The sequence below is a fragment of the Saccopteryx bilineata genome, chromosome 1 (assembly GCF_036850765.1).
Source record: "Saccopteryx bilineata isolate mSacBil1 chromosome 1, mSacBil1_pri_phased_curated, whole genome shotgun sequence".
Taxonomy (NCBI): domain Eukaryota; kingdom Metazoa; phylum Chordata; class Mammalia; order Chiroptera; family Emballonuridae; genus Saccopteryx; species Saccopteryx bilineata.
Genome location: NC_089490.1, coordinates 93,328,539 through 93,348,287, shown reverse-complemented (window position 1 = coordinate 93,348,287; position 19,749 = coordinate 93,328,539). Strand labels below are relative to the sequence as shown.

Here is a 19,749-nt window from a genome sequence, read left to right as displayed (position 1 = left end):
TATTACTATTATCCCCATTCTGCAGATGAGGAAAGAGAGGCTCAGAGACCTTAAGTAACTGGCCCTAAGTCACGCAGCTCATAAATTCTGATTTCCAGCCTAGGGCAGCTGGACGCTAAAGAATATGCTTTTATCTAATTCCTCAATTCCCTACAACCGCCGAGATCTTTCATCCTTGTCTGTTAACATTTGAGTGGGAAATGCTCTCCTATATGTCTAATTCTACCGCTTTCTGGGTATGTGACCTGGCTGTGCCGTTCAGTTACTTAACCTCTCTGAGCCTCTATTTCCTTATCTGTAAAAGGGAGATATGTCTGTTCTAAAGAGACGAACATAGCCGCACTTGGCAGCAAGTCTGGTGTGCAGCAGGTGCTAAGCATTAGCGCATATTATTGATACCGTGTTCCCTGAGGGACTGAGGAGGCTGGGCTCCCCCTGCAGTGGTCCCAGGTTCTGCATCCAGACTCAGGCAAGCAGCAGGCCTGGTCCACCAGAGCAGAGTCTACCAAACGGGGGCTGTTGTCTGATTGCAGATCAAGTCCTGCTACTACCTGCCTTGCTTCGTGAGCTCCAAGAATGAGTGTCTCTGGACCGACATGCTCTCGAATTTTGGCTACCCCGGCTACCAGTCCAAACACTACGCCTGCATCCGGCAGAAGGGGGGCTACTGCAGCTGGTACCGAGGATGGGCGCCCCCAGACAAAAGCATCATCAATGCCACCGACCCCTGAGCGCCAGACCCTGCCCCATCTCACCTCCCTCCCTTTCCGCTCAGCTTCCCTTGGACACTAACTCTTCCCAAATGATGACAATGAAATTAGTGCCTGTTTTCTCGCAAATTTAGCACTTGGAACACTGAAAGAAAAAGTCTGTGCCGTCACGTAGAGTTTATTTGGAAACATCCTCCTGGCCCCACCCTACCCCTGATTTTTGGTTTTGATATCACCTAGTCCCCCCTCTCACCATGGGAATTTTTGGTGCCATGCCAGAGAGAATGAGGAATGTTCATTCCTCTTCACGATAACATACATAATCTCTATTTTTTTAGGAAAACAAAAATCAAAAAACTACCCTCTTTGGGCATTTTAATACCCAGCCCCCTCTCTCCTTCCCCAGCTCATCATCTCCCAGACCCCTCCCCTTTGCCCTTCTCCCCAACCCCAGCACACAAGCGACACAGACATGGACGCCGCTGAACGGCCAGCTGTTTCAGGATCTGTCAAGGGTAGCAGACAGGTAGACTCCAGGTATGCAGATCCCGAGCACCAAGGCAATGCTACACTGCCTGTCCCAACCAGGCTATGTCTGTCTGTGTCACTCTCACGGAAGAGTGGGAGGGGGAAGGAGGAAACCGTAAGAGAGGGTTTGAGATGAGGCAGCGCCCACACGAGTCCCCTAGCCCGCCGAGGCTCAGGTTGACCAGATGTTTCTGGGTCCAGAGCAAGCAGCCAAGCCAGAATCAGAGTTTTCTTATTGGGAGAAGATTTAAACATCTGCCTGAGGTCAGGAGGCAGTTTGCCTGCCCTGCTAAAACTCAGGTGAAAGACTGGGAAGGATGTCTCTCCTCGTCCCGCCTCCCCCAAGATTTCTCCCGGGACAACTCTTTGGTAGACTTGGCCAGGAGGTTGCCCTTATGTAAATCAGAGAAATACACACACTATCCACTATCCACAGATATAGCCAAGTAGACTTGGGTAGAGAATGCTATTTCCAAAGTAGCATTTCGCTCACGTAGGGGGGCATGTTTGTACACACATTTGCATATACCCACAAGGGGAAATAGTCTGATTTTTTTTTAACAGGACACAGAATTCTATTCAATGCTGTTAAATACACCAATAGTATAAGCTCTTCTATTTTGTTGTTGTTGCTTGTTTGAAGAAAATCATGACATTCCAAGTTGACCTTTTTTTTTTTTTTTTAATTAAAATTTGAGATTCTGAACACCCTCAGTATTCCTCTAACTGGGGTCCCCCTGACCTCTGTCCCTGTCCTTTTTCTCCTGCTTCATGTTTGGGGCCTTCATTTAACTGCCTTACTCGGTGGGCTCAGACGGGAGGCGAGAGTTAGTGTGGGTCAGGGGCCTGGCCACAGGAGGGGAAGCTGCAGTGTCATGTGTCATGCCAAGGCCAGTTGGCCACCTGTCCCGGGTTTGGGGACAGCTTGCTTCTCTTTCTCCAGCTCGCTGGTGGGTGAATGCCACTTCCTGAGGGCCTCACCTCATAGGTTTAAGTTGGTGGTCACTGGGGAAGCCTGACTCTGCAATCGCTGTAGGGTTTCTTTGTTGTGTTTTGGTTTTTTTTTAAATAAAACTATAATATAAATTCTCCAATTAAATACAATGATTTCAAGTCCTAGTGCTGAAAACAAGATGCCGAGAGCAGGCAATAATGTGTATCTTATGGAGCTGGGGATGGTGGGATGGTGGCATTTAACGTGATCACTCTCTCTTTTCAGATTATGAGTATTTATCCTCTATTAGTATTTGTATCTTCAGTTCATTCCGCTTTAGGAAACAGAGCTGCCAATTGAAACAGGAGAAGGAAAAAAAAAAAAAAGAAAGAAAGCAGACACCACATTGTCATGTCTTGCACACACACAAATGCCCAGGCAGGGTGTTTGGCAGAGCCCTGGAGCGGGAAGACAGTACAGGCACCCAGCTTCCTTGGGGTTGGTTTCATTACCTTGTACCTTTCACCTTGTGGCATGACATTTGGCACGCGGGAAGCGGGAGGCTTTGCCGTCCCAATGGGGCAGTGTGAGCAGAGGAACTGAGGTCAGGAGGTCAGTGGCTTTTAAGAGGTAAGCCCCAGACTTGGTGTTTTTTTTTTAAAAGATAGTTGAAACTCCAAGTCTTATCAAGTGGAACCCCTAATCCAACCTGCACAAGTGCCCTCTCCCAGTTGAACATCAGCCTCTCCTCCATGAGGCATCTGACCATTCTTGGTCCCTGGGTGGAGGGGTCACCTCCACTCACACAGCAGGGACTTGGGGTGAGGCCTGAGAATGAGTCACCTGACAGTTTTCCCGCAGACAAGTTGGTGGACCTACAGGCCCCATCGGCCAGGCCCTGGCGGGGAGAACAGCAGGCCCTGGCGGGGAGAACAGCAGGCCCTGGCGGGGAGAACAGCAGGCCCTGGCGGGGAGAACAGCAGGCCCTGGGCCGCGCAGGGTCCTTTGCAGAGCAGCGTTGTCAGAGGGCGGTTGTTGAGCTTTCCATAAGCTATAGCTTTGTAATTTCTCCTGTTCACTTACTGTATAATTTAAAGTCATTTATGTAGTGGAGGCACTTCTGTATTTCAATCATATTGTGAATGTTTTATTTTGCTAAATCTTGTGTCATGTATAGGCAGTAATATGTGTTCATTGTGTTTAAGAGAAGAAAAAGAAAATGAAACCCACATGCCGCATTTTCCTGAATCAAATTCTACAGTGGGAGGGAGGGTGAAGACTTCTGTCGGGCAGGCGGCTGGACTGGCGAACGGGGGAGAGGAGCAGGAGCCAGCACTTGTGGCTCCGCCGGCCTCCTCTCTGGCAGCGCCCTGTGCTTCCTGGGGCAGGCAGGAGGGGAAACGTAGCAAGTGCACCTGCATCCTTGCTCTGAATCGGCTGGCCCCGGGCAGCCTGCTGGTCACTTCCATTCCTTTCCCCATCCAACTGGGAGGCCATCATTTCTCCTAAAATTCCCGGGGCCTTGAGAGCTATAATTCCACGATCTCCTGGCATCCCCTGGCCATCTCTTCTGCCTCCCTCTCCAGGAAGCCCCGCACCCAGGCTCTGCCTCTTGGGCCAGTGCTCCATCTGGCAGGGTAGAGAATCCTGGCAGACTCCTGTGCTTCAACCTCACCCCGCCTCAGACCCAAATAATGGTCAAGCTACACAGCCTAGGAGCACCATTTTTTATACCATGGTTTTTGAACAAGGCAGAAAATAAATCATTTATAGGAACAGCTCTGTCTCAGAGGCACCGAGAGAGGCAATACCTTCCCCTGCCCCAGCCCACCATCTTGTGCTTGACAATGGCCAATATGGATTACGCTAAAATGGCAGCTTCCAGCTGCCTAAAGTAAAAATAACACTAACATCGTTTTACAAAAGAAAAGCACTTTGGAGGTCTGATGGCAAAAGCAAAAACAGAACGGGGACAGATAGGAGAGGTAGAATTTCAACAGCCTCCTAAATGGCTTTTGTTGGGGGTGGGGCTGAGGAGGGGAAGAGCTTAGAGACCAGCTCATGCTCTGAGGGGAGGGGCTTGGTGGATTCTCCCACACCCCCGCCTCCCCCCCTAGCCAGTCTGCTGTCCAGAGACCCAGAAGTGATGGAGAGACACCAGCCAGAGGAAATCCTGTCTAGAAGGAATGTATTTGTTGCTAAATTCTGTAGTGCTGTTTACAGTTTTCCTCCATGTTATTTATGAATTTTATATTCCGTGAATGTATATTGTCTTGTAATGTTGCATAATGATCACTTTTTATAGTGTGTCCTTGATTCTAAACAGTAAAGTGGTTTTATTTCTATCACACACCTGCAGTCTCTCGCCTCCTTGTGTCCTGACCGCCATTGGCAGGGGGTTTATAGGTGGCAGAGGGCCTTGGAAGCTGGTCAGCACTGCCTGCCCTGGTGCCAGGCCGCGGCACACTCCCCGCCCTCCACTCCCTTCCACAGCTGGGACCCACCCACCCCTGTCCTTTCCCAGGCAGGAGAATTTCAGGACAGGCATTTTAGATTTCCTCTTGGCTGCTCATCCAGCCTTGACCTTGCTCCCTGATTCTGTGGCCAGAGTTCTCCATCATTCTTTGGGATCTGGATCTTTACCTATTTGTGGTGCAGGTACTCCCAGACTGCAGCCCTGACTTGGCCTTCCCTGCTTCCTTCCTAAGAATCTCAACCGAGCGGACGTGGGGAGGGGAAGGCTGCAAAGAGCGGTCCTCAATGCCAAATGCCTGCCTGAAATTCTGAGTGTGGGTCAGCCCCGTGGGGAATGCTAGGCACTCTTGAGGCCTCACTACAGATGGCAAAGCCCTCCCAGTGCTTAGAGCTGGCCTGTCACCCTCAATGGGCTAGGTTGGCTCTAGAGCCTTCACCCAACTTTCATCCCATTGTTGGCAAGGTTCCAGGGTGTAGCTTTGCCCTTTACTGTAAAGCTAGTCTACTGTGAGCACCCATCACACGCCAGGCACGGGCTCTGTACACATGATTTCATTACATCTCAACAGCCCAATGAGGTTGTTCCACTACCATCCATGGTTTTTAGTGTCAGAAGCTGAGGGTCATAGAGGTTAATTCATTGCCCAAGATCTAGTAGGTAGGCAGAACCAGGATTCAAGCAAGCTCAGGTGGTTTGATGATAAACTCGATCTTCTCCCCTGTGCTCAAGCGCTGCTTTCTATGCCGGGCTCCACATGCCCTTCTCATTCCCCCCAGCACATCCGGGATTTTGTGACTCTCACTGCATCATATATTATATAAGTGAAAGATGATCAACAGAAAATCTCCTTCTGGTTAGACTGCTCCCACCTTGGGTCTGCAGTCCTACCCATCAGTGTCTCCAAACAGGACCGTCCAGCTCAGCAGCCTGAGCTTGGAATTCTACAGACAGGCCACCATCCCCAGCTGGTACGACCAGATACTCTATTAGCCATCCTGTTCCCTGAGACTCCTGTTCTTCTCAAGACAAGTGCAGGGCTGCAGCCCTGTATTCCTTTGACCAGTTTTAGAAGACCACCAACCATGTTAGCAGGCATGTCACGGGCTGTTTCCAGCTGCCCAGGACTCTTCCACCCAACTTCTAGTTGTAGGCTGGACAGTAGTACTCCACCCCATTCAAAAAGACGGTAACCTCTGCCACCCAGCTACATGCCTAATGGCAGTTAGCCACATACTCCAAGTTAAGCTCCAACCACTTCCCAGAGACAACCACAGATATATTCAAAAGTTGGAATTTAAAGAGGACACAGCAGGGAACTACCCTTCGACAATCAATGCAAATCAAATCTTACTGCGTTTATTAAAATAAGGGTGGAAACCAAGTCCAGCACAAGCTCAAATGCAGTGACATCCTACCTTTCACACATCTTTTACTCGTATCAGCAACCTTTGGCTCCGGCATGCTAGTTCAAGTTGTCCCCTTGTTTGCCGAACATTCGCGATGTCCCAAGGAATTCTGTCTACCTTAGTAATTTGTCTTACTGTCAAAAATGTCACCTGGAGCAATGACACTTTCCTTAGGAAATCCAGGCACTCCCACGAGAAGTCACAGCTCTTCCTCGGAGCCCCGGTGGTCAGAGAGCAGCCCCTGCGTCCACCTCCTCCACTCAAGTGGACTGAGGGCATGGACATCTGTGTTTGTTCCAGATCACACACATAAGCAGAGTGAAAAAGGGGTACTCACCATTGGCTTATGGTTGGGGAAAAACGTTTGCTCCACAAGCGGGAACTTCTCAGGGCCCAGGGAATGGAAGATCTTAATGAGCTGAGAAAACTAGGTCAGAAGGGTAGAGAGAACATTGGTGAGCACTGACTACCTAGTCTAGTGGAACCTCCCACCCGCCACCCGCCCCCCACCCCCAGGCCTGGGGCATCTATGTGCCTGTTCTGAGCTGGTCTCTGCCTATGGAGGAAAGGCCGGAATCCTCGGCTGGCCAGCCATCCTCTCCATCATCTGGATGCATCAACCCTGCAGTCCTGCCAGGCCCGCTGAGTTCATTCAGCTTAATGGCTTTTAATGAGCCTTTCCTACACCCTCAGCATTTCACACAAGCACAGCCTGCCGACATGCATGCCACGTCCCCTGCCTGCCATGCCCTTCTCTCTGGAGAGGCACATGTGTAGTAGTTTACGGCATAGACTCTAGGTTCAAATTCTTGCTCCACCACTTCCTATCTGTAACCCAGGAAAGTCACTTAGGGTGCCTGAGCTTCAGTTTGCTCCTTTGTAAACCGAGGCAAGAGACCCAACCTCACAGGACTGCTGTACGGATTAAACACGCAGTGTGTGACAGGGATGTAAGAGTATTTGGGGCGTGGAGGAGTGGTGTCTTAGGAAAAGCCTCTCTTACAGGTAACATTTAAATCAGGGGTAGTCAACCTTTTTATACCTACCGCCCACTTTTGTATCTCTGTTAGTAGTAAAATTTTCTAACTGCCCACCAGTTCCACAGTAATGGTGATTTGTAAAGTAGGGAAGTAACTTTACTTTATAAAATTTATAAAGCAGAGTTACAGCAAGTTAAAGCATATAATAATAATTACTTACCAAGTACTGTATGTCGGATTTTCGCTGTTTGGCAGAATAAATCTTTATAAAACAATTTACTATAGTTAAATCTATCTTTTTATTTATACTTTGGTTGCTCCTCTACCGCCCACCATGAAAGCTGGAACGCCCACTAGTGGGCGGTAGGGACCAGGTTGACTACCACTGATTTAAATGGAGACTTGAATAGATCGAGTGAATGAATGAAACCAATAAATAAACAGTGGGGGAAATGGAGTTTTGGGGGTTGGAAAGAGGGCTTCAAGTTCCAGATTCGCCCTCACCAGCTACACGTCTTTGGTGAGCTCCACCACAGCTCTGAAGCCGAGTTTCTTTTCCTGTAAAACGGAGTCATGAGCCCACTTCACATGATAATGATAGACCGAGTACCAGAGAGCACACTTTTCTGATACTAAGAGCTCAACAAACAGTGCCTACTATTAACACAGTATGATGGAACATTAGTAAGAACAGTACAGTACTGCCTCTTACTACTAATATTATTACAAGACACCGCTGTATCATAATATGTTGTTATATAATACTCGCTAGGCAATAATTACAAGAAGGAGACTGGGATCCAACTTGTTTAAAAAAGACTCTTCATTTCTGAGGTCTCCCTGTTTAGGAACGGGCCCATTTCAGAGCTGGGAAGTCCTCCCACTGCCCCTGCCCTCACTCTGGGCCAGCCTGGCCTGTCACCTACCACCCAGGGCTTGCTGCAGAAGTTGTAGATGGAGTAGAGGGAGTTGACGGCAGGCAGCCCACCGTACTGGAGGCCGATGACCAGGCTGCGGTAGTCTTCGCCCAGGGCCATGCTGTAGGCGTGCTGGCGGACCAGGATGAAGTCCGGCTTGAAGGATCTGCCAAGAGAGGGGCCGACAGCAGCATTACCGCGCTGTGCACTGAGGGAACACGGGGGCATCGGACCACAGCCTGCAGGGAGCCCGCAGTTGAGAACAGGGATTGGGTAGGGGACTGTGATGAGGGTTGGTTGCAAGCACAAAGTAAGATGACAGAAAACAACTCTCACTTCTGTTTCTTTTTCAGGATGTTTTCTTTGTAAGTGGCAGGGCCAGGGCCGTGTGGCCTCGTGGCCCTGGTCCTCAACCACCATTGCACACGGCACTCCTCTTGTGTGCTCCAGTGTGTCTTGTCCCTTTCAAGGAAACTGCAAGAGTACTACTGTGATGGTCGAGCACATGCCTCGGTCCCTTTGGAGACAGATACAGTCCTGAATGGTGCTCACAGCGCCCTGAGTAAGGTCGGGGCCACACCCCCATGTTATAGACGGGAACTCTGCGGCTCACAGAAGGTGTGAACTTCCCCAAGCGACAAAGTCAGGAAGCAGGGCAGCCACGCTGGAGCTCAGGCCATCTGGTCGCAAGTCCGACCACTTTCCCTCCAGGGGACAGCTCCAGGTGGACCGACACATTGTTCCACTCCCGCTGCCCAGGATCCCTGTGTTTCTAGATCGTCACTTCAGCGCCAGAGGAAATCAGCCACGTGGCAGGCGGTCAAACCCACAGGGGTAAGACCCGCTTAGCTCATCCAGTGTCAGACTCTTAGTGTTAAACACACTGTGTCTCTTTAACATAATTCAAAGGTAAATTAAAATAACTCTCGCAGGGAGAGGATTTGCCTTCCCTGAAGACAGAGGAAAGAATGTGCTTGAAGGGCAGACACTCCTCCAACAGTGAGCCCGGCCTCGCTGGGCATCCCAGGGCCCAGACCACAGACACGGGGGCGTAATCAGTACGTGTTGAAGGAATGAATGATGGGCATGAACAGTACCTCTTCATCCCCAAAGGAAATGACCAGGGTCTCCCCGACTAAGTTGTAACTTGTCCCCAGGTGGCCACGTGGACTGCAACGTCGCGGGTATGGCTGACACTGTGCTCACGGAAATGTCAATCATGTATGTCCCTGTGTGGTTAGAATCAGGGGTAGGTGTGAAGCAGGGTATTATCGTGCTTGTCTCCTTGCTGCATCCTCAGAACTGAACCAGTGAACCAGTGTGTTTCACTGAGACACTGAGGCCTGCAGCAAGGCAGTGGTGTGCACCGGGTCACCTGGCAAGAGCACGGGGGGGGGGGGGGGGGGGGGGGGGGGGGCGACGGTGGCAGCCTGGGCTCTCAGCTGGCTCTGACAGCAGGAGGTCAGAGGGAGAGACGGAGGGGGCGGGGGTGTCTCCAACAGGAGTCGATGACAATAGGGAGCCCTGACTTAAAATATAACCATGTTCTGCCTTTATCTAATTTTAATAGTATTACATGCTCATTTGGCAAAAGAGGGAAAAAAAAAAACCTGGATAGCAAAAAGAAGTAAACAAAATTACCTATATTCTCAACTCAGAGAAAATCCCTAGTAAACAGTCTATGTATTTCCTTATATGTCTGTCACAATCCAATTCTGTATTTTAATGTATGGTATACATTCATACTCACAATGGATTTCAAGCTTTCTATTATTAGTTTGCCATTTTCCACATAATTTTATAATGTGAGCACTTCCCTTGCTCTCAAAATATCTTCACAACTATCATTTCTAATGGCTACCTGATAGTCCACTGACTAAATATGTCATAATCAAGTCAAACAATCATGATCACCTGACCAGACGGTGGCTCAGTGGATACAGCATCAGCCTGGGATGCTGTGGACTCAGATTTGAAGCCCCAAGGTCACCAGCTTGAGCACAGGTTCATCCGGCTTGAGCACGGGCTCACCAGCTTGAGTGCAGGGTCACTGGCTTGAGCGTGGGATCATAGACATGAGCCCATGGTTGTCTGGCTTGAGCCAAAAGGCTGATGGCTTGAAGCCTAAGGTCGCTGGCTTGAGACCAAGGTCACTGGCTTGAGCCTGGGATCATAGACATGACCTCAATATTGCTGGCTTGAAGCCCAAGGTCGCTGGCTTGAATCCAAGGTTTCTGCCTTGAGCAAAGAGTCACTGGCTCTGCTGTAATGGCCTCCCCCCTACCCCCTCCCCCTTAAGGTACATATGAGAAAGCAATCAATGAACAACTAAGGTGCCACAACAAAGAACTGATGCCTCTTGTCTCTGTTCTCTCTGTCTCTCTCTCTCTCGCTAAAAAGAAAAAGTCAACCAATCATCTAGAATCATCAGGTAGGCTATTTTCAAATATGTCCCATATGTACACCTTTGCACAAATCAATGCCTTCATTTTAAATGATATCCTTAAGATAGATTTAAGAAGTGGGATTACTGGGTTAAATGATGTAAACTTTTTTTAAGGTACTCAGAAGAGCACCTCTCATCAAAAATGAGAGTCCATCTCACCAGAGCCCTGCCAGCACCTGTTCTCTAAAAATACATTTTTCAATTTGATAAGTGTAAAGTCAGTAGCCACGGCCACCATCACAGCTGCCTGGCCCATGCAGGTTCGAATTTGATTTGGACAGACAGTAATGAAACAACGAAGCCAAGAACTGGTAGGCCTTTACCTTTAATCCTAGCTTGCACCCAGCGGGCAAGAAATACACAAGGTGGGAAAACACTTCCCTTTCCATTCAGGGCTCCCAAAGCTACTGACTTATCTGAGTTTCCTAGAATCAAAGGTTTCTAGCTCACCAGCCTTATTCTCCTCAGTTCCCCATCTCCTTCTCTCTGCACAAACTCTGCACAAACTGGCTTCTCCTTCAGCACTCAGCCATCTTGGCTGCTTCTCCTCTCCTCCATGTGGCCTTACTCTGCTCTCCTCCAGCATGGGCTCCTCTGCCCCATTTTATAGTGTAGAAATCAAAACTTTTAATCCAATATACAAACAAGGAAGTCTCTGATACAAAGTCACTTATCTGAGGTATAATGGGATTCCTCATGAGAGTGCACCACCCCACATCATCCAACAGTCAAGGGTATAGGGAAAAGCATAGTGTTGAGAAGATCTTAGTATTAAAAGGGTGGGAAAGGCTTAGTCTTAAAACTAAGCCTTAGGCTATAGCCACCCTGCCGGCTTACAGGCTTACAGCCTGTTCCCCACACCCAATTCAAACTATAAGCGAGCAAACATATATATCATATTTACAAACTTATTTGACCAACAATAAGCAACTTTCCCCTCAAGACAGCCTGCATCCCACTGCTGCCTTAGTTTGCATTTCTCTGATTTGGGGGAGCTAGAGTCCTTTCATTAACCATTTGCATTTTCTTTTCCAAAGAAGGCTGCTCATATCTTTCCCCATTCTAAAAAATGGGGCCTGTTTCTCCATCAACATGAGCTCTGTGTTATGCTGCCCTCATTTGTCATGTGGGCAACATATTTACTAGTTGTATGCTTACTTTTGTTTTTTTTTTTATGGCTGTGCATCTTAAAAATATATATATGGAAACACATTCCCCATTCCCTCTGAGTCAAACCTCTCAGTCCTTCCCTTTTGATTTCTCGCTCTGCCTCGATGTGCAGAGTGTCCTCTGGGGCCTGGTTCCAACTGTGAGACACCCCCTCCTCCTGGCAGGGCGGTGTCCCTCTCAGAAGACAATGGCGGCGAACTTTGGTGTCTCACAGGGGTTCCTCCACTCTGCTCCAGGAGTAAATAATTACTGTCCTGTGCCCTATGACATTTCCGTCAATAACAAACCAGAGCTGAAAAATTCCTATCTCCTAGTAACATTGTAGCGGGTGTATCTTGTTTGTGGCCATGCTGGTGTAAATAAACCTAGGGCAAAGCAGCAGCAAGAGAGGAGGTTGGGTAAAAAACTCCCAACAGTGCTCACAAACCCCTTCCCACCCTTGAGTCTCCAAAGTCCCACTGGGCCCAAGCCCTGGGTCTTTCAGGTCCGGGCAAGAAGACCTCCCTCAATCCCACACAAGCTGGCACATCCTGGCTACAGGCTGCACCTGGCTTTTCTTGTTATTTCGGCTTTAGACGTCCTGTGAGCTCTACTATTTGGGTTTCTGCCCCCACCCCCAGGTCATTCCCAGAAGTGGCTGTCAGCGCTGGAGAGGAAATCAGAGACAACCTATAATTAAACGGTGGAGATGAGGCAGGTGATGTGTTGCTGGGTGGTTACTGGGAGCTTGAGGCAGCGTGAGGAGGCAGGGGCCAAGGGCTGAGTGACATTTAACCACCGGGGAAGTAGAATCCTTCCCTACAATATGCATAAGCTTGTGATGGTAAGAAAAGGCCTCCGGTAGACTCTGCCTGGGACCTAAGTCAATAAGCCTCCTATTCTCGGCCGTTTGCTGCTCTGTAACTGTCCCTTGTTGCTCAAGGGCCAAGTTGGCAAAGGGTGACAATGCTGCTGCTTTGGGTCTCATGCTGACCTATACCACACCCATACCCAAGCCCAGCTCTGCCTGGGGAGGCTCCAGACTGTCGACATCTGCATCTATCAGCAGAAAGACGTCAGGTTTCCTCGTAACTGACTACACATTTCCCAACCCTCCTCCATCCCCCTCCACCTCTGAAAATTCAACTCTGTACGCATCCAGGAACAGACCAAGAGAACTGAGTAAACCAGCAGAAACAGGCATCCTGGAACAGACCAAGAGAACTGAGTAAACCAGCAGAAACAGGCATCCTGGAACAGACCAAGAGAACTGAGTAAACCAGCAGAAACACGCATCCTGGAACAGACCAAGAGAACTGAGTAAACCAGCAGAAACAGGCATCCTGGAACAGACCAAGAGAACTGAGTAAACCAGCAGAAACAGGCATCCTGAGCAAAAGGGGAGATGAAGACATCAAGACGGTTTCTGCTCCCGGTGGCTGACGGACCACGTGCCGCGGCCGGAGAGCACAGGAGAGGCGCACGCTGCAGGTGGAGGGGCTTGCAAGGGCCGTGCAGAAGGACTCGGGGTCAGCGACACTTCCCATCAGCCTGAGGACTGCAAGGAATTAGCCCGGGCTGAAAAGAAACCAAGTGGCAGCCCACCAAGAACCGGGCAGCGAGAGGACCACAGGATGCTCTGGCGAGGCCTGGGGGCCCCCAGGCAGCTGCACGGCCTGAGGACGGCAAGGTGTATGCACAGCCGGGCTCTCTGATGAATCTCCGGGCCCTCCTTGTCAAGTCCTAGGAGGTTCATGAAACGCAGACACCAGTTGCTGGAGGAAGTAGGCTTCCTCGTCCCCCTTCTCAGGCTCAGGATCTCAGTCTGTGTATCCTGGTCTCTCCCTTCGCTTTCATTCCAGAGATGGTACCCTTGCTGCTCCACCCCTCTCCTCCATCACCCTGGGGATCCCACATGCTATGCGTTCAAGTGTGTACCCAAGTGTGTACCCATGAAAGGTAACGGTGAAGTCCTCAGCCCTATTACCCGTGAGTGCGACTTTTGGTCTTTGCAGATTTAATCAAGTTGAGATGAGGTCATCCTGGAGTAGAGTGGACCCTACGTAGCCCAATGACTGGTGTGTTCATAAGAAGTGGGGCATTCGGACACAGACACAGAGGGAGGAAGGGGACACCATGTGACAAAAGAGTTAAGGATCACAGGGGTGTATCTACATGCCAAGGAACACCAAGGATCGCTGGCAGCCATGAGGAGCAGGAAGAGGCGAGAAAGGATCCTTCCTAGGTCCTTTAGGAACCACGGCCCTGCCAGCACTGTGGTCTCGGACTGCTCAGCTCCAGGACCGTGAGAAAATGATGAATGTCTGTGTTCACGTCACCCAGCCAGTGGCACGCCGTTCAGCAGCGTCAGGAAACCAGTGCACCGCACACCCCCAGTGCTTCCTCTTCCTGCTGGACTTCGGGACTTCCTGGCTCCCTTTGTCGTGTGCGTATCCTTCCCCAGCTCCCTCCCCACTTCCCAAAGCAACAAACTCAACCCCCACCACAAGGAAACCATGCATGTTTACGTAAAAATATTTAAAAACTTAACAAGTCAACACCCTGATAACACATAAACATTTGTCTGGCAGAATGTTCACCAAAATGCTGACCTGGTTATCTCTGAAGGGTGGGATAGGAAATGGGGTTATTACATTCTTCTTTAGACTTTGTGGTACTATCTGCATTTGAGAGAGAGAGAGAGAGAGAGAGAGAGAGAGAGAGAGAGAGAGAGAAGGAAAGGAAAAGAAAGAAAAGAAAAGTGAAAAGAGAACAGAGCGGTCTTACAACCAGAAAAAAAAACAATGAGGTTATCTTCATTTTGGAAAAGAAAGAGATACATGTTCAATGATGTCACATCACGGAAAATGCGTACAGGACAATTTCACGTGGCATAAAACAATAAAAAAGAGAATCTGTGTGATGACTAAAACTCTGTAAAAATGATGGCCCTGGAAGGAATGATGTTAAATTGCAAAATTTTTAAGGTGGTGGTTGATCTTTTCAAATTTTCCATTTCTGTTATCAGTGTTTGGGCATCAGTCGGAACTTGTGATTAGCATCAACGCACAGATGAATGTGAAGCAAGTCCCCGCACTCGGCCTGGCGGCCCTGCCCTGCCACTGCTCCTCTTCCCTCCATCTCTCCACCTCTGGGCCGGGGCAGCCTGCGCCCACTGGCCCTGGCTCCCACGCACCCATCTCCACGGTCCTCTGCCTCTGGCTGCCAGTCCCCTTCAACCCTAATGAAACTGCTCCTAAATGCCAACCCCCAGGTTCAAACGGCTTCAGCCATGTCATCACTGCCCCGGTCTCTAGTAATAGCTAATGTACCATGAGCCTCACTGCTAAGCCTTCTGCATATCTTTACTCATTTAAACCTGGCAACAGTCCTAGGAAGCTGCTGTTATCATCCCCATTTTCCAGATAATGAAACAGGCACAAAGTGCTTACGGAACATGCTAAACTCATGCACCTGTTGGTGGTAGAACCATGAATCAAACCCAGAAGCCTGGTGGCTCTAGAAGAGAAAGGTTTTCCAGTCTCTGCATTATCAACATTCTGGAGCTGAATAATTCTTTGTTGGTAGGGGCAGGGGCTGGGGAAGCTGTCCCATGCATTGTAGGACATTAGGAGCATCCCTGGACCAAATAGCACCCCCATGCCCATTTGTGACAACAGAAATGTCTCAAGACACTGCCAAGAGTCCTCTGGAGGGCAAATTCTTGCTGGTATAGAACACCTGCTGTGAGCTCCTCTCCCTCCCTGCCCAAACCTCTCTTCCCTGCCTCCAAGATGCCCTCTCCCTCTGGCTCCCAGCTGCTTCCTCCGGCCCCCCCTTCCTATGGCTCCCCTCCAGGGCTCAGTGTTGGCTCTCTGCCCTGTAGAGCCATTTCCATTCAGTCAGCTTCCCACCCTGTCCTCAGAGGCAATAGTGAAAATGATTCACACTTATAGAGCACTTCCCAAGGTGACATATTTAGGCTTTTAATTGTGCTATCTTTAATCCTCACAATGACCCTACGAGGAGGAGTGTTTATCAGTGGCCTTGCTGTCAAGAAATTAAGGCACAGAGAAATTAAACACAGGACAGAGGACATCCGCGTGAGAGCAGTGCTTCAAGGCCATGTGCAGGACAGCCACAGAACTAGTGCTGTCCACCCAGAACTAATGCACCCTGGCCGGAGTCACTCACCTATCCTAACACAGCTGTAAAATCATCATCTAGAACATGAAAACACAGCTAAGCCACAGAAGGAGGAAAAGGACATAGATATACTGTACTGTACAAACTGAAAAAATGAGTGTAAAAAAACCCCAAAACATGACACTTAATGGCATAAGCCGAAATACTCACATCTCAATTTCTGTAAGTTTTTATGAAAGTGAGCGTTGTAAACTCGAAACATGGTATGTCAAGATTGTCATAACCTGAGGAACCCTAGTATATATAGATATTGAGTCATTATGTTATACATCTGAAACAAATGTAATGTGATATGTCAATTACATCTCAATAGAAATATTTCTGAAAAATTATAGGGCCATATTATGTGGTCAAGCCAAACATGTTGGGAGGGGGCCTGCGGCCAGAAAGCAGAGAGTGCCTGGTCTCCTCCTTGGGACGGCCACTCTCCCTCCACCTATTCTGCACCCATGCCTGGACTAATCCGGGGCTCCTGCTCTCCCCATGCCACTGTGCTGTTCAAACCCCTGGAAGCCTCTGCCGATCCCTGACAGGTGGGAGTTCATACTTCTTCCTGCGGTGTTGAGTGCTCCCAGAAAGTGGCCTAGGGCTCCTCTTAGCTCGAGCCCCTCCGCAGTCAGAGAAACCCTCTGCCCAGGTCCACTGGCCCTGCTGCCTCCACACTCGTCTCCATCCATTCACACTGCGCTCTGTCTACACCACACCCCAAACTTAGGACGCGGCCCCTCAGATACTCCCCCGACTCCAATCCCACACCCTCGGGGTTTCTCCCTAACCCTCAGTGCATCTCACTCACATGGAAACCACCCACGCCACATCTCCGGACAGCTTGCAGGTGGCGGTCTCCTACTTAACTCTCCACCTGTCTGAGTTTGTCTCCACCTGGGGCAAGGGTCTTCCCTCTGCATATTGTCCAGCAAGATCTCTGTCCCTCTCCTGAGCAAAGGGTGTTGGAAGCGGCACTGTTTGCCGATCAAAGCCCAGATGCTTCAGCATGCTACATGGAGTCCTGCGTCTGGTATGGTCTGGGTCTACTTCAGAGTTCCACTATGGCCATCATCCATGATACAGCCTACGCTCCAGCCACAGGGGTTGACAGCTGTCTCCCAGAATCCATGATCTGTCTCACATGTGTAACTCTGTCCATGCTGAGAAAAGGACAGCAAAGGACCATTCAGGGAGAGCACTATGGAAACTAAGACTATCGCTATGTGTTAAATATGAAAACAAGGCCAGTCCAGGATGCTCTTGCCTACCTGCCTGCTCTTACTGGGCTATCAAGTCTCACTCTTAATAAAACGTTCCCTGGAGAATGGGCTGGCATCGTTTATCTCCTGGGGTAAAGTTAGCCAACACACACATACGCTTTGAAAGTAGAGTTCTCTGTAACCACCAGGCGTTGGGATCTACGTGTGTGAGTCGTTCCCTGGGGTCTGGCGGGAGGCCAGCGCATACTAGGCTCTCAGGAGATGTACGTGGAAATGGAGTGTGCCCTGGTTCACTTCTCAGCATCCTGGCCCCTCTAAAATCACTAACACGTCAACAATGAGCAGGGGAAAAGGACCTGAAGATGCTAAATAACACGCAAGTAGAGAAAAACATGACGAGTTTTCCCAGCTCTGCCCTCGACTTGCTGTGGGTCTCTGAGAGTACTTACTTCTCCCCCTGGGCCTCAGTTTCCTCATTGGGAAAAAAAAAGTTGGACTAAGACACCCCCAAGGGCCTTCTCTAGGGTGACTGCCTTCAATTCCAGACATGGAACCAAGCCTTTCAACACCCACCTCTCTGTCACATCTGTCCAAGTTCCCCTGTGGCTTTCTGTCACCTAGCCGTGGCTCATAAGAATCATAATCACCGACGACTGGCAGGGCCAGACCCCTTCCAGGGGCGTTTCAAGCCTTATCTCATCCAGTCATCACACAGCCTCGGTGAAGTAGGCACTTGTCGCAGGCTGGGTCCCAGACAAGCACAGCCCCACGCAGGTCCCTAAGCCTGTGATCCGCGGAGGGAGGCATGCCCTTGAGGTCAAGTGTGAGAGGGTGAGGGAAGCAGGCTGGGCGGGGGCGGTGCAGTCACGAGGAGGTTCAACCTGGGCCGCATCCACAGGGCTTTGGGGCATAAACAGTCCCACCGAGTTATCCACCGTCAGGGCTTTTGGGTCCCTGACATCAATCAGTTACTAACGGGACAGGGAGAGGTCTCAGTGAGCTAGCCTCTCCGGTGTGCCCGGGATGCAGCTACCGCCCACCCACAGTGCTGGAGAAGGCTGGAGGTATAGCCTACACTACACCATAGCGTCACAGCGCTGGGGGACAGGTGCACTGGCTGACACGGGGGGGAGTGAGCAGAGAGCTACATAACAGTACGATCAGCCCATTCAGCAGATGAGGAAAACTGATTAAACACACTCTCAAGGTCACAGAACTACAAAGTATAAAGGTGTCTATCACTCGGCACAAATCACATTTCCCAAAGACAGTCTCCACCGGAGGGACAGGACCCATACCGCGGCTGCCCCAGGGGGTGCTGAGAGGCGCTTGGAATGGTTGGAATGGCTGAGTTTGTGAGCTGCTGCTCACCAGGGCCTCAGAGGCATGTCTCCGTGAGGCAGGAAGGGCGCCCTCAGCCCACGTGAGGACTGGGGGTGGGCGGGGGAAGTGCCCACTCTCCCCAACAGCTGCCTGGCCTCCAAGTGCTGTCAGCGGCCTGCTCCAAGCCGGGCGGGCCTCCTGCCAGGCGGCCTGCTCGGGAAGGGAAACATTATTCATCAGGGAGATAAGGCAGCTGATGAGAGACGGGTCTCGGAGCAGCTGTTCCTGCGCCTGGGGAAGCAGGGTGAGGGGCGGGGGGGGGCCCATTTTGAGATAAAAAATGATAGTGCTGCTTGGGGGTGACGGGAGAGCACATTTGGAACCGAGGCTGGGCTTGTATATACTTATACCCAGGGCCTTGCCTACAAGCATCCATGCCTGACAGGCCACATATGTGCTGTCGGGTGAACTACTGAACACATCAGGGGCTCGCTCCCCAGCTCACTCAGTCAGAAATACCCACCTGGCGGGCGCATAGTTCTCAGAAAGCAAGGATGCGGGCAGGGGAGCCCAAATGCCCTGGCTGGGCCACAGCTCTAAATCACTCAGGTGGCGTTGACTTCGGGGGCCTAAGCCCTCCCCCTGCCCTGCACTGGGCCTTGGTCTCCCCTTTTCTCTCAAAGCTAGCGCACACTTGATGGAATTTTCCAAGCTGGGGAGCAAGTGTGAGTGAGGTTCCTGTAGTTAATGCTTTTTTTTTTTTTTTTTTTTGCTTTTTCTTTGAAGGGAGCAGGAGAAATGAATGGGCTCAGGTGAGGTTCCTGGACTGTGCCCTAGCCCCTGACGGTTTCCCTAACGTGCCCCGGCCACCTCTCAGGCCTGCTCCCCAGCCCCCAGCACCTGCCTTTCTGACCACACTAAAGGGGTTCCTCAGAAGCCAGGTCTCCCCTGCCGTTCCCTTCAGTAGAAATTTCCATCTTCACTTCCTGACTTTGACTCTGTATTAGCAGTCAAAAGAGGCAAGGGTATAGAGAGGGCTCTTTAAAAGTATCTACGATAGGGTACGACTCCTTATCTACAAAACCTTATTAAAACATTCAGCAGAATGTTAAGATTTGACAAGCTGGGTCCTGAGTTCATGTTTCCAAAGCACAGTGTGTGTCAGGCACTTCTGTCCTTTTAACAGCTTTACCTCGATTAATCCTGACAACCACCTTTCGAGGTAGCTGTTTGGTTTTTCTAGAAACAGTAAGACAGAGGCCCAGAGAGGCCCGGGAACCTCTCCCAGGTCACACTGCTGAGCCAGGTGGGCTGAGCCGGGCGGGAGCTCTTAACCACCTCAGTATGTGGCTGTGTATTGTATGTATACTTCTTTGTACTTTTCCTATGTTTAAAATAGTTGAGAATTGTTTTTTTAAAGGATCTGAAGTAGCCTGACCTGTGGCGGCACAGTGGATAAAATGTCG

At 50.1% G+C, this 19,749-nt stretch overlaps 2 protein-coding genes across 2 annotated transcripts in view; one reads left to right on the top strand and one right to left on the bottom strand.

The window, feature by feature from the left end:
- Positions 1 to 2,829, top strand: part of TIMP3 (TIMP metallopeptidase inhibitor 3) — a 56,610-nt gene extending 53,781 nt beyond the window's left edge. Inside the window, exon 5 of the mRNA XM_066259964.1 lies at positions 534 to 2,829. Coding sequence (XP_066116061.1) covers positions 534 to 731 — 198 coding nt within the window. The 3' untranslated portion in view covers positions 732 to 2,829. The remainder of the gene's footprint in view (positions 1 to 533) is intronic.
- SYN3 (synapsin III) overlaps positions 1 to 19,749 on the bottom strand; it is a 443,069-nt gene that overhangs the window by 300,040 nt on the left and 123,280 nt on the right. Inside the window, exons 5-6 of the mRNA XM_066259929.1 lie at positions 7,961 to 8,117; positions 6,392 to 6,481 (exon numbers count right to left, since the gene is read on the bottom strand). Coding sequence (XP_066116026.1) covers positions 6,392 to 6,481; positions 7,961 to 8,117 — 247 coding nt within the window. The remainder of the gene's footprint in view (positions 1 to 6,391; positions 6,482 to 7,960; positions 8,118 to 19,749) is intronic.